Here is a 15,000-nt window from a genome sequence, read left to right as displayed (position 1 = left end):
CCGTCAGCATAGGAGCGCATATTCCGAACAGGATTTTTTTAAGATGGAAAAACCTTTACCTCGGCATTGATTAAAAAAACAGGATGGCAGGGTAGTCATCCTTCTGTACTACTATAGAAAACCTATTATATATATATATATATATATATATATATATATATATATATATATATATATGTGTCTCACACTCGGACACTTCTGTACTACTATAGTAGTGATTATCAATCACCCATATATATATATATATATATATATATATACACACGAAGTGCGGAAATGATTATCTAAACCGGGTCAAGGTTTGTGTGTGATCCTGCTCCTACCTGGAAGGCACTCTGCTTAGGTGGTCTCTGCTCCTCCAGTGTAGACTCCTCTTCTTCCTCACTGTCCGACTCGAACAAATAATAATCTCCTGAATGCAGAACTGTCAAGTACACAAACACGTAGATGGGTAATAAGTTTTGTAAAAACAAAATAATAATAATCCCCAATTATTAATATTATTCTTCACAGCGGACCGTCGCGGCCCACCTGTAACTTTAAAAGACCCAGCAACTACCTGAAGCATGATCTAACCATGGCCGGCTCCAGTGAATCTTCTTTTTGGATAAGCTCTTTTTACCACCATCATCTTCACCTGAAATATAGCCAGAAAATCTTTATTGGTTGTTTTGGTCATAGGTCAACAGTAGATGTAGATATCCGAATGTACAACCACATTCAATCATATATATATATATATATATATATATATATATATATATATATATATGAGGTCACATATAATGTCAAAAACATAACCTGCATCCAAAAACCGGTCTTCTGTCATAGATTAGCGCTGATAAATGGCGTTACAAATAGTTTTTTTTTTATAGCTTAAGAAATAAAAAATGGATCTCCTTGTTGCAGTTTATATTCATAAATTTTTCAGGGGATGAAGTCTGTGAGCATCTAACATGGCTGGACACTTGTGGAGGATCCTCGCCTATCCCGTGAATATGACCGAACGCGATATCGGATTAGGGCTAGTGCAGTACCAGGGAAGATTTATCAAAACTGGTGGAAAGGAAAAGTGAAGCAGTTCACACAACAACCAATCAGGTTGCAACTTTCATATATGTATTAAAAAAAAAAAAAAAAAAAGGTCTCTGAAATGTTTGGTAAAAACCAAAACCTCAGTAAAAATGATTGCGAAATCAAAAAAAGGGCCCGTAATCAGATTGGTCAGTTCACACAGCCTTCTTTCGTGCAGATTTTGACGCGGAAACCGCATCAAATTCAGCATCATGAAATGCCCCAAATCGCACCTCATTGATTTCAAATGGGAGGCAGAGGCGTTTTCTTTCCCGGCCACTTGCGGAAAAAAAAAAAGCGGCATGTATAATACAAGTACAACAGCATTTATATCTAAAGTTACTTCACGGATTGTACCTGCGTTTTGCGGTTCCGTTTCACTCTTCTTCCTTCCCTGATGATAACGCTCCTGTTTGGCTCGAATTCTTTCCATCCTGTAGAGAACAATTGGACATTTATTAGTCACCTATTCCTAAACAAATGTTTAGACCTTAAAAATGAGCCGGCAAAACTTAAGTATATAGGCGGGAGCTTAAAGGGGCTGTCGCATAAACACAACCCCTGTACAAATTGAAGCGAATCGCCACGTGCCCAGCTCCCTATCCATGTGATGTATTGGTAGGCTAGGTCGCCCAGCATAGCGAGAGAGGTTTTTATAGAGCAGTTCTCTGTTCTGTCTCGTAGAGAGAAGTCCCAAACAGGGGACCACCCTCAAATATCTATAGGTTTCAATAAGGTATATAGACAGAGGTGGTCTTTAAGAGATGTAGTTTTTGGAATAGTACTTCAGGCCATAACATGGAACCGTATAACGCCCCAATTGCGGCACAAACTCTTCGTAATCCCTCCTAGAAGTGCCGATAGCTGGGCTTCTAGGAGAGAATACAGTTTCTGATACGGTATTTGCTGCAAATTTTAGCGCCGACTGCATAAAAAGACTTGTGCATTATGAAAACACGCCGGTATGCATGACCCCCCAGTAAAATGTGTTAACACCACATTTACATTCTGAACACAATTTCATTGTCCATAATTATAGGACAATATCCAAATGTGTGTTCTTTGGCACTAGCTATAGGGTACCACTAGGGGGAATTTGCGATTCCGTAATTAAAAAAATTCTTTCAATTCATAAAATTCTTCAGAACGGATTATGCACAATAGAGAATTTCCCTGAAAGATATAACTTTAATCACCCTATTCGTAATTACTGGCAGTCCGTGGACACTTTTTAAACTCACAATTTGTCTGTTTTGTATGTGGTAGACACATTAAATATATCTTCATATTCGTGATATTAATAAAGTTTTTTTTGTTTTATAAAACGGTTTCCACACAGTTAGTGGAAGTGAAGATTCTTTGGCTTGTGTGTCTACACAAGCCTGTTACAACACACAGGGGGGAGTCAATATTTTGTAAGAGACCTATTTTGACCAATAAAAATCTCCCTTAGGACTAAGCATCTTCATGTTTCGGCTTCAATGTCCAAATCTGTGCTGCACATGCTCAGTAGTGAAGACCAGAGGAGGAAGTTCACTACTGGCCACAGAACTGTTTTAACACTTTGGTGGGCCCAGTGCAAAAAATTTCAGTCCCACCCCCTGTTGAACAGGCTGGAGCGCTGAGGGTTAATATGCCCTTTGTTCCCAGTGATCCCAACTCTCCTCCACGCTCTTATATCCACTTGTCCCCTCCGCACTCAGCTGGCGGAGTCAGAAGTTCGGTTTTTACCAACTCCATAGCCCTGGTCATGTGAATAACCGCTTAGAATATAAAAGAGCGCATACTCTGCCCACTGGATTGTCTGCATTGGTGCCGGATATTGCGGTTACTTACTGTTTCTTGAGTTGACCAAGTGATCGTCTCTCTGTTTCGTGGTGAAAATCCATGTTTTTCCTAATACTGGCCATGAACAGCTGAAATCCTCTAGAGAAAGAAAAATATAATTTACATACTTGTTTACGCACACACATGCGCGCGCGCACACACACATCCAATGTCTTGTTTCTGTCATATACAATTCCTTAAATACAATCGGGTTGTGCTGAATAATTACACGAAACTCAATGACAGGAAATAGATTTCTATACGGTTTTATATACTACTTCGTATGTAGGGTAGGAAATCATACCTGCAGGCCTGCAGGGAGGAAGCGCGTAGGTCACAGACCACATGCAGAAAGTAGGAGCTGAGGAAGACTCTTCTCTGCAAAAGGAGAAAGAAAAAGCAAATGCTATCCCAGATGATACCGGCTTCTTCTACAGGCAGCGGGCAGTCATGACCCTTGTCTATTTCCCGGGCTAGAGAAAGAAATAAGAAATAGTCAATGGCAAATCCTACAACATTATTAATATAAATGGCTGGGGAAAGATTCTTCTGACTGGTTTGTACATTTAAAGGGTATGTCCATCTTCAATATTGACAAATCTACATTTAAAACAAAAAAACACAACAAAAAAAAGTCTGATTTTTCAAATACATTGCGTTAGTTATTTTTTAGTGACCCTAAGTTACAGCCCAGAGCTGTATTCATAATTCTGCTGAACCTATAGCTAAAATCTCCCAGCATTCTGGCTCAATGTCTACACAAAACCTGCCTTGGAAGTGTCCATTCTGGGAAGGAAATTTTTACACTCGATAACGGTCTTATTACATTATAAGAGCATAGCTAATCAGTTAGGGGGTGTGCCTGACCACAAGCTTTTTGACGGTTTCCAATAACAACCAATAGAATTGTGAATGTGGCTTTGAACTAGAATACAGCTGTAACTTTACAATTCTATGCATGTACAATTTTACTCAACTATTCATGTAGATTATATTTGCATATACATTGTAAGATGAACATACTCCAACAATTCCCATTATTATGATGCTTCATTGTACTGGGTATACATCCATACTAAAATGTAAAAATAACTAATACCATTACTCACAGACATTTCTCTATTAGTCGGCCTAAACTATTTTTGCAGTTGTACATTTTATTGGAATGAACAGCTTTTTTTTTTTTCCTTATGACAAAAGGTATTGGCATGGTAGGGATATTATTGATTTATGGCAGGGATATTTCAATGATTCAGCCACTTTCAGTCTGTAGCCGCAGGGGCGATCATCTGATCACCGCGGGAGCGGCTACTAGCACCCCTGGTGAACAGATGATTTTGCAGAGGTAAGACCAGGCCAGTCATGTGATGCATGAACAGCTCAAGTCTATCAGAATTGTAAGCTACAAGGCCAAAAAACAAATCCTAAAACCACGCAGATTTGCTTGCGCGGCAACTACCGCTACGTGTACAGGCACTCGAATAAGCTATTGATCTCTTTGGTGGTACTCACGATTGTAGTAGCCTTTGACGGTGCACACCAGGCTGAATAGCTGTATTACCCAGCAAAAGTTGTTCTGCATTTGTTGGACAAACACACAAGACAAGAGCTGGAAAAGAAGATCATAGTGAGATACTGAACAGAGAAGTCTGAGAAAAATAGATTAAAGAGGCGTAATGACATCTATCATGGGCCTTCCAGATAATGGAACCGGGTGCTGACCCTGTAAAGTAATCCAACCGCCGTAAAACCCCAATGTATGTCAGATTTGACTATAGGTTGGCAGAATATGCAAGTATAGTGTAGATGAAACAGATATGGCGGATAGGACTGATGACAGCAGTTTGGGAAGATAATGTTCCATAGTAAGAAACATTTTATTACTTCTATAATTGAAAATTTGATCCATTGATCAGATAAACCCAAAAGGAAAAAATAACAAAATGAAAAGACAACTTATCTGATCACAACAAAGGTCTATGGGTAAAATGGACTCTAGAAAGAGCAAAATTTACTTTGCAGAATTATTTTAATTCCTAAAAAAAGGACAAATGATAACGGTTTATATGGCAACTTTATCATTTTTTGGACCAGAGCTAAAAATTAGAATGGACGAGGTGATCAGGGCCGGTAGGACGCTGGCGGAAGTGGAATGAGGAGATAATACTTAGCATTTTTACACAACTACAATCAATTTTGTATTTAGAATGAATTGTTGCATTGTTGTGGTAACTCATTACATGTATTTACAAGAAGTCATTCATAAGGATGTTGATAATTAAACAAAGCTACAAACGAGAGAAGAGGGTTTTTAGTAAGGCTACATTCCGACGACCGTGTGCAATCTCGGATGTGAAAAAACGGACAGACGCGTTATCACGGATCCCCCAGACTATAGCCTATGGAGAGATCCGTGAAAACGCAAGAAAATTGGACATGTCCTATTTTTTCACTAACCCTTCACACGCTCCGTTGAAACAACGGCCGTGTGATCGGCCCCATTGAAATACATGTGTCTGTGTGACGGCCGTTGTTTTGACGGCCGTCACAAGGACGAGTTACACGCTCGTCTGAATGAGCCCTAAAGGGTAACGCTTACCGACAACAGGTTCTTGGACAGGATGACAGTGATGTTATAGATGATCAAACAGTCCCATAAGACCAATCTGGCTTTCAGAGGCTTTTGAAGGAGTGCTGTGCCAAAGAGGAGGAGGTAAAAGCAGGACATCAAGTAACCAAGTCCAAAAACACTGGTTCGGGTCGATCCGGTGATGAACACAATTGCAAGAACAAACCAGAACAGGTAACGGAAAACCACCACCTTCAGCATGTCCAGATATGACCTGTAATTACAAATATTATGGTTTACTTGACAAATAGTAATACAGAATTATTATGAGGAAAACGGCTTTGCTTTACTGCCCGCTGTCAAAAACTCTTCCTGTCCTAGCAAGTTCAGTTAGCAAATAGAATAGTCAAATTTAGTCATTGACAAACCACTGCAACATGACAATGCAGCAGACACTGGGAGCTGAATTTTGCAAAAATAAAAGCAACATCCAGGTTAAGGCAGATGCCTTGTTGCTCATACCAGACACTAAGCACATTACATTGTCCTTTAGGAAAACTTGAAGTGAGAAAGGTCCAAACCGCAACTTACAATGGAGCTTCCTTAACGGGGTTTTTCCAGAATCATAAATTATCATCTATCCACAGGGTGTGTGATCATTTTCTGATCGCTGGGAGCCCCACCGCTGGGAGGATGAGCTTAAATGGAGTGGCGGTTGAGAATGAGCCCACCCCTCCATCCACGGTCTAGGAGAATGATGGAAACAGCTGAGTGCAGTACACGGCTGTTTCCGTCATTCCCATGGACTTTATTTCTAGCACGCGTGCTCGACCACCGATCCATTGAATGTCTCCTCACTGTGGTCAAGCAGTGAGGAGGAACAGGGGGTTTGGGACCCCCGTTCTCACGATCGGTGAGGGTCCTAGCGATCAAAAAATGATCACCTGTACTGTGAATATGTGATAATTTATGTTTCTGGGCAAACGCCTTTAAAGAGACTCTGTCACCACATTATAAGTGTCCTGTCTCCTATATAAGGAGATGGGCGCTGTAATGTAGGTGACAGTAATGCTTTTTATTTAAAAAAACAATCTTTTTTCACAACGTTAGGAGCGATTTTAGTTTATGCTAAGTGGGCGTACTTTTACTTTCGACCAAGTGGGCGTTGTACAGAGGAGTGCATGACGCTGACCAATCGGCATCATGCACTCCTCTCCATTCATTTACACTGCACTAGCGATATAGTTATATCACTATGTGCAGCCTCATACACAAGCCCTAACATTACTACAGTGTCCTGATAATGAATACACATGAAATCCAGCCTGGACGTCATGTGTACTCAGAATCCTGACACTTCTGACTCTTTTTTGTGAGATTCCAGCAACGGATACGAAATCTCGCGAGATCACGGAGCTAAACGAGATTTGGTTTCACTTGCCGGAATCTCACCAAAAAAGATTCAGAAGTGTCAGGATTCTGAGTACACATGACGTCCAGGTTGGATGGTCATGTGTATTCATTATCAGGACACTGTAGTAATGTTAGGGCTTGTGTATGCAGCTGCACATAGCGATATATCTATATCGCTAGTGCAGTGTAAATGAATGGAGAGGAGTGCATGATGCCGATTGGTCAGCGTCATGCACTCCTCTGCACAACGCCCACTTGGTCGAAAGTAAAAGTACGCCCACTTGGGCATTAAGAAAGCTCATTAGCATAAACTAAAATCGCTCCTAACGTTGTGAAAAAAGATTGTTTTTTTAAATAAAAAGCATTACTGTCACCTACATTACAGCGCCGATCTCCTTATATAGGAGACAGGGCACTTATAATGTGGTGACAGAGCCTCTTTAAAGGAATACATTAGAAAAAAACTGATATACTGTTGTATGCCTAGTCCTGGGCCTGAGGGGGCGGTGCATGACACAATAATTCTTTATTTGGCCCCCTTAGACCCTGTACTTGAATAACCCAACATACAAGTTTTGCTCCGAGCGTTTCATTGTTGGATAACAGGTTGAGGAACTTACCGACAGTTGATGAAGTTTGGTACCAAGTTGGGCCGGTTACCAGGAAATTCTATCTGTTCGGTGTTCTCCCCGGCAATGGTGTACCACTCCTCCTTCTTTTCATTAACAAATACTTTCCACTGTTGGGACACACACAGCAGCAGGAGAAAGTCACCTGAAATACAATAGAAAAGGTCAATAATTGAATCTAATAATGGATAAAATAGATGGAGACTTGGATAGGAAAGTGAAGGAACCAGAAAAACTGGCAGAACTTCAAGTACCTGTATGGAGTTGCCTTATCTACTACCTAGGTTTAGTTTACTTGGTTCAGTTACATTGAATGTTCAAAGCTCACTTTGAAGTAAAGTGATCCTCGGTTTACAATGGGGAGGCCAGGCTATTTGCTAAATACATATAGGCTGGACATGTTCAATAACTATTTCACCTATTCTGAAAACAGAACGTACAAAGAAAGTGGAGAATGTGCAAGGAAACGGGATTAAAGGAGAAAAACAGACGTGGAACATTTTGTTTTCTTCTGCTTAAATGAACCGTAAAACACTTAACTGAAAGCAAATCATAATACTATGTATTATCAAACCTAAAAATCATGAGAAATGAGGGAGGGCGGGGGGGGGGGGGGGGGGTTAGGAGTTATAAACAAAACAAACTTGTATAACTGGAACAAGAGTAATACGTGTGAAAACATATAAAGACTATTTCTGTACGGAGTGATCACTGCTAGGTCCTCATGAGAACACTTCTTGTACTGAAATCTATCACGTCACGTGCTGAAGAACACTGTGTGAATCAAAAATCACCACGCACGCTCGCACGCACACACCTGCCACTATCCATGCTAGATAGGATGTGGACATTGATGTGAATGATGATTTAGACTAACGTGTAAGATATATTTTTTTGTTACACTTTAGGCCCCCTGCACACGACCGTAGACTTCATTCATCCATCCGTAAATACAGATCCGTAGTAATTTTTAATCATCCGTAAATCATTCGCACATACAGAACAGTGTCCGTAAATATGGTCTGTAGTGCATCCGTATTTACGGATCCGCATAAAGAGGAAAAGCACAAATGAAGTGCAACATCTGCAAACCTGGCGCCACCTAGCAACGCTTCCGTAATTACGGACGGCTATGGGTGCACATCCGTAGCCATCCGTAATTACGGCAGCGCCCATAGACTTCTATGGGGAGTCTGTGCCGTAATTATGGACAAAAAAAGGACACGTTCCATCAGGCCCCCTGCACACGACCGTGCCCGTAACCATGGTCCGTGATTACGGGCACGGCCGGCCGCGGAAAGCCATCCGCATTTGCGGGCAGTGTTCCCATTCTAAAGTATGGGAACACGGTCCGTAAAAGCATAAAAAATAGCCCTATCTTTTGCGGAGGGTTTCTACGGTAACTATAAGGGAAGGGGTCTGTGGGCAATAGAAGTGAATGGGTCCGTAATTACGGATGAATTCTACCGTCGTGTGCATTTGGCCTAATTTCTATGGCACGGACACCCATCTGTAAAAAATGCGGAAAGGTGTCAGTAGCCCATAGATATTAATGGGTCTGTAATTACCGAAAAAAATACGGTCGTGTGCATGGGGATTAAGTAACACAGAATCAGGTGGTATAACTTACTAATTAGGTTGGCGGCACTGGGAGGGGTGTAGAAGTCCGGAAGAAACATCCATTTGATCAAAGCAGAGTTCACAGGAACAAATTTGTCCCATCTCCAGGGATATTCTGTCAGTAACAGTAAAAGACATATTATTTTAAGTTATGATGGTTAAGATGGAGCACAAAGTGCCAAAGGGCAGAGAGCACTTACCTATGCAAAGCACCGGAGGCATACCCAGACAAAGCAGGTACTGCCAGAGGAGGAAGAAGATAAGAAACACACAGTACTTTGGCCACACTTTAGCGATCTTCACTCTCTGCCGCCGAGTCAAGATCACAATCAGCCAACAACCATGGAAGATAACCATGAAGTTCATTCGCTGGCCAATCACATTCACAGTTAGGAGAAAGCAGATCTAAGATTGCAAAAAGAGAGATATGAGAAGTGTGAATACATTAAAAAAAACTGCTAGTCTAAAGGCCCTTTTTCATAGGCCAACGATCAGGACTTATAAGAAGGCTCGCTCCGGATTATTGGTTTGTGAACAGGCCAACGATCAGGATTTATACAAAGGCTCGTTCCCGATCATTGGTTTGTGAACAGGCCAGCGATCAAATGCCCGTTCATTGGCTGATCTGCTCGTTTATGTGGCCAATAAAATGGTCGCTAGTAGGCAGCAGGAAATGCATGGGGACGAGTGATCATAGTAAGGATCGCTCTTCCAGATATTAACCAATTATTGCTCCTTGTGAAAGGAGCAAATGAGCGCCGATCGATGCGCTGTCTTGTTGATCAGCGCTGGTTTTCATGGCCCATATCGGGCCAGGTAAAAGGACCATAACTCCATTAGGGTAGAATATGGATTTCCTTATTTTAATAAGTGCAACAATTATTAATGAAAAAATTGAGTTTGAGATGTCAAAACACAACTGTAAAGGAAAACAATGTTCTTTTGCTCATTCAGCTTTGGGACAATCTGAACTGTAAACTCGTTCACACAAGGCCTCACCTCGAGGCCAAACTTATAAAAGAAATAGTTGAGGAAATATTTGATGCAGTGGAGTAGACTCAGATCAAGATGTTGTCTCCACACGTCTGGAAACACTGTCTGGTTGCGAGGCACCTCCAGTTGGTAACGTTTACGGTAAAAGCTTTGGTGTCGGTACACGATGGCCTCACAGGTCAGCAAGACTAGAACCTGCAAATGATTCTGTGGATACAAGAAAATAAAAAATGTAAGTTACAGCATTATACAAAATATGTACCAGATGCTGGTGTATTGTATATATACCAATATATATACCAATTCTTGTGTATGTGTTGTTAAGATGGGAACGCCAACAATAAGCGGAATCACAAGAAGTTTCTGCTTCTGGGACCCCCAACGATCATCTAATCTGTGGTGGAACCCAACACTAAGTGTACAATTTCTTAGTAGCACCACCACAAGTGAAATTAAGCATTACACAAATCCCATTAAAATCAATGTGTTATCTGTGCAATGCATGGACATGCGGAGTCTTCCAGAGCAAGAAATGCGCTTTGAAGCTGCTCTCCACTCAGATAGATGAGGATCTTTGAGAGGGGACCGCTCTTATTAAATGAAAATTCCCTTCTAGGGTATTTGAAAATGGGTTTTCAAAACCAGAGAACCTCTTAATTCACAACTGAGGCTTAATCCAAATATTTTAAAATCAGATGTGCAGAAAATATATGTGAGGTCTATGCATGGTAAAAAAAAAACCTGTTATGTTGCAATTAGAATATACAGAGTCGAGTCTCATTATTATGACCACCTCCAATTTTTGACGTTGGCGGTGGAGGTGATGTGTCGTGGGCTTGGTGGGTATATAAGCGTGCGATAGGCTGTCTGAACAGATATCACTCGTTGCCATGGGTAAAAGGGGAGATTTATCAGAGTTGCAAAAAGGGAGGATTAGTGGCTTTCAGGCCAAGCGTGGCAGTATTTCTCAAGCAGCGCGGTTTGTAACCATTCACATGTGCTGTGGTGAAAGTGTATCGTGAGTGGACAAATGGCACCATTGGGAATAACCGACGTGGAAACTGCGAAGCACCACGTGCCATTGAGGTGAGGGGAGAACGTCAGTTACGAAGGTGCTCAATCGCTGAACGACACTACAGTGGAGCAGCTCACTGTGAAAATCAACCAGGGGGCTACCACATGTGTGTCTTAAACAGTTCAGCAAACCCTACTGCTTATGGGGCTCTGAAGCAGACGGATGGTCACTGCCCCTATGCCCACAAAAGGTGCATCAGAAAAAAAGCTTACATTTGCACGGCAGTGTTCGGAGTTGGACCAGCAATGATTGGTAAAGGGTTGCCTTCTCCGATGAGTACCGTTTTCTGCTTCATCGAAAGGATGGATGTTGGCGTGTCAGGCGAGTAACATCAGAGAACAAACACCCTGCAACCATTGCTGGAAGAACACAAGCCAGTGGCGGCAGCGTTCTGGTCTGGGGATGTTTTTCATGGCGTTCTCTGGGTCACTCATCCATGTGGAAGGCTCTGAACCGATTTGGGTATGAATCCATCGTTGCAGGTCACGTCCCCCCATACATGCGATTTGTCTTCCCTGAGGCAGATGGAATCTTCCAGCAAGACAATGCGACATGTCACACGGCTAGAAATGTCCGACAGTGGTTGGAAGAGCCCGACCAAGACTTCCAAGTACTTCCCCGGCCCCCTAATTCACCAGACTTGAAACCAATTGAGCATCTGTGGGACCACCTCGATCGTCTTGTTCGATATATGGATCCTCCCCTGTGGGATGGACTGCAGTCAGCACGGCTCCAGATACCGGAGACAACCTACCAGCACTTTATTGAGTCACTCCCAGCCCGTCTACTGCTGTCCGTGATGCACACGGCGGTTATTCTGGATTTTAGATGGTGGTCATAATAATGGGACTCCACTGTGTAATATTATGTGGGCAAGTAATTAAAAAAAATTTTGAGAAACATTTTCAGACAGAATCAATATTCAACTAAGTTTTATCAGAGGATTAATACCTGAATGTAGCCCAAATTAGGATGACCTTTGCGGATTCCAAACCAATTAGCGGGATCAACTGGTCCACGATACAAAGTTGAATTCTGGATCTCTTCCTCCAGGAGGTTGGTGCCATTAGGAAGTGGCTAAAAACATAAGTGATAAAATAATTCACCTGATCAACGAATGAGGGTTTTTCCGGAAGACCAGATAGTACATGATCACTGCCAGTTCAGAAACAGTGTGTGGTCTTCTGATATGAAAACCAACATGTGCACACCAAAGGTGAAGAAACTTGACTTTATTCAATCTAATACGGATACATGTCTTGATATTCAAACTCACTCATGTCTTCGTACTTTTGAAGAAATACATAAGTCTAAAATATTCAATAGAATAAAGTGAACTTATGTTAGAAATGTATGGGAAATGAATGGCGACATAGCACGGTCTGGCTTTTAGGATGGCATACACGGCCTATTTATGTCATTTATTTGCCATGTTGTGAAAAGGCTTCTCTGTATGACATAATAGTTGTATGACGTGAGGCACGAAATCATTAAATTGCATATGGTCCAATGTTGTTTTATTGACTACTCCTCCATGATGTGATTTATCAAAACTAATAGGAGTTCAACTTACATCTTCTCTATTAATTAAATACAAATCCTAGTACAGTGCTGCTCTACCGCCATGGACTCACCTGTGTGCAGTTGACAGAATAGTCCTCAGGATTCACTATGGTGAGCTGATACAGCATCTTGCACACAATGATTATGGATGTCCAAATGGTACAGAGGCAGGAAGCCATGTGGTGGAAGCGAGAAAACGGAACAGCGAAAGCCCACAGAATCACAAAGAGGAAATTCATCACAGATACCTAGGGAAGTAATTACTCACATCAGCATACTAATACGATCAATACTATAAAAAAATAATTCTATAAAATTTATATATATATATATATATATTATATTGTAATGACTAAATATAAAAAATAAGATATTGAAGAACATATAAAACACCTGCACCCAGAGTCTTATTTCTTAGACGACATACATGATTTGCAGTTCTGCTCACCTCCTGCAGGGCCACCCAAACACTGTACAGAGCCACGAGCTTCATCACATGGAGCTCCAGCAGCCGCCAGAAGAAGACTTGCACCTGGTGAAGAAGCTCCGAGAACTTGTAGAAAAGCACTGTGAGACGCTGAGCGACCAAATCCCACTTGCTGAGGGTAGCTAACATACAAGAAGACAATGGTTAAAAAAACATACTAGCCGTGACCAATCACACAACAGTGATTATGTCAAACATTCTTTCTAGATCGTGCCAACATCTCCTACAGCCCTGTGGTGGACTAATGACGTCACAAGCCTCAATCTAAAGTAAAGTGAATGCTCTAACCTACTTACCAGAGGCTTACGCATTTTGACCTTAATCTAAGACATTTATGGCAAATCCACTTGACATGCCATAAATGTCCGATAGACGCGGGTCCCAGCGTTGCATCGTACTACAGTATCCTGAGAGTTTGTGGTCGCTGTGATTATTCTTACAATGGTGAGAGCAATAACTTAATTTAGATGCCATCTCTGATGAGCGAGCCTTGTCGTACACACCAATCTTTTATTTCAAGTGTTCTTTTTTTATTTTCTATATTATAGTCCCACAACAAATCAGACACGAGTGTTCAGCACAGAGAAAAACATTATAGCCCAGCATTACACACCCAGTCTATGAGGCATTGTGCTAACCCTAAATACAGATCAGCTTTTGTCTTCATGTACCTTAGGCATCAAAAGAATTGCAATTGTGCATATAATAGCTATTCCGGACGTGCTGGATACACCCTGTTCTGGACAGTTATTTGTTTCTGCCCCTTTTGTTGGTAACCATTGCCATCTGTGCTTGTCATTAATCCAGATGTATCATTTCCCAGCTACATCTCACTTATTCTGTGTGTATTTCTGTAAGAATACAGGACTCCTACCACTTACGTTCCAGCAAAATGCCACGAGTTAAACCTGGCGCACTTAATATAAACACAAGTAAACAAAAAACTAATTAGGAAAATAATTGGGAAAAACTATGGTTCCACTACGGTCTCAATTATAGATGGCGCTCCGGGGGCCTCAATGCAAAATCTGCAACAGCGCCATTCACCTACCATGGGCTATTTATAATATTGGTACCCAGCGCACGGGTGAGCCAGCTACCACTGCACCACCTATATCTAGGATCCCAATGGCTAATATATTTATATCTGTATTTAGTGTTGGTAGAAAGAGTGGGTGGGTAAAGTTATAAAAGTTTTTCTTCTTAATGAATACTACTCCTCCAGAGCCCCTTTTATGAACATCTTTTACGGCTTAGGTTCATCCTACTATTAGCGAAGACCAAAGTAGCGACCACATGATGCAACAATCTTGGAGATGGACTCAATAACAGCAAAGTGTCTCTAGACGGTGAAATGCTGCTCCATAATGCTTGTGTCACCAGCAGAGGGCGCTTCAGAATTATATTTTGGCTCAAGTCCTAATGAAATAATAATCAGGATAGGGTGGCACAACTCTTAGAGGATCTGTCACTAGTTTATTCATTCCCTATCTCCTAACTAATCTGGTAGGCGCGATGAAGAAAACCACAGTGTGATTTTTTTTCGAAAAAGTTTGTTGTTTGCAAAGTTATGCAAATTTTTCTAAAATATGCTAATTTGGCTATACTTGCCAAATAGGAGGTGACTTTTTTTTTTTACTCTGGGCGGCATAATGTTTTGTGAAGATTAGAATTATCTTTCATAGGACACCAGAACCGCTGTTCTAGGTGGTCCACAGCCTGAGATATGGCTATTTGAAGTGATCCCCCT

The 15,000-nt window shown here is 41.4% G+C and overlaps 1 protein-coding gene across 1 annotated transcript in view; it reads right to left on the bottom strand.

Annotated features, from left to right (window-relative positions):
* Nucleotides 1-15,000, bottom strand: part of PIEZO1 (piezo type mechanosensitive ion channel component 1 (Er blood group)) — a 160,124-nt gene that overhangs the window by 28,418 nt on the left and 116,706 nt on the right. The window contains exons 18-31 of the mRNA XM_075838615.1: nt 13,212-13,372; nt 12,835-13,011; nt 12,152-12,277; nt 10,132-10,332; nt 9,333-9,537; nt 9,143-9,247; nt 7,504-7,657; nt 5,501-5,744; nt 4,414-4,510; nt 3,206-3,374; nt 2,911-3,000; nt 1,432-1,508; nt 560-637; nt 324-424 (exon numbers count right to left, since the gene is read on the bottom strand). Coding sequence (XP_075694730.1) covers nt 324-424; nt 560-637; nt 1,432-1,508; nt 2,911-3,000; nt 3,206-3,374; nt 4,414-4,510; nt 5,501-5,744; nt 7,504-7,657; nt 9,143-9,247; nt 9,333-9,537; nt 10,132-10,332; nt 12,152-12,277; nt 12,835-13,011; nt 13,212-13,372 — 1,985 coding nt within the window. The remainder of the gene's footprint in view (nt 1-323; nt 425-559; nt 638-1,431; nt 1,509-2,910; nt 3,001-3,205; nt 3,375-4,413; nt 4,511-5,500; nt 5,745-7,503; nt 7,658-9,142; nt 9,248-9,332; nt 9,538-10,131; nt 10,333-12,151; nt 12,278-12,834; nt 13,012-13,211; nt 13,373-15,000) is intronic.

The sequence above is a fragment of the Rhinoderma darwinii genome, chromosome 9 (assembly GCF_050947455.1).
Source record: "Rhinoderma darwinii isolate aRhiDar2 chromosome 9, aRhiDar2.hap1, whole genome shotgun sequence".
Lineage (NCBI taxonomy): Eukaryota > Metazoa > Chordata > Amphibia > Anura > Rhinodermatidae > Rhinoderma > Rhinoderma darwinii.
Note: the sequence above shows the minus strand (reverse complement) of the source record. Positions and strands in the feature narration are given on the sequence as shown.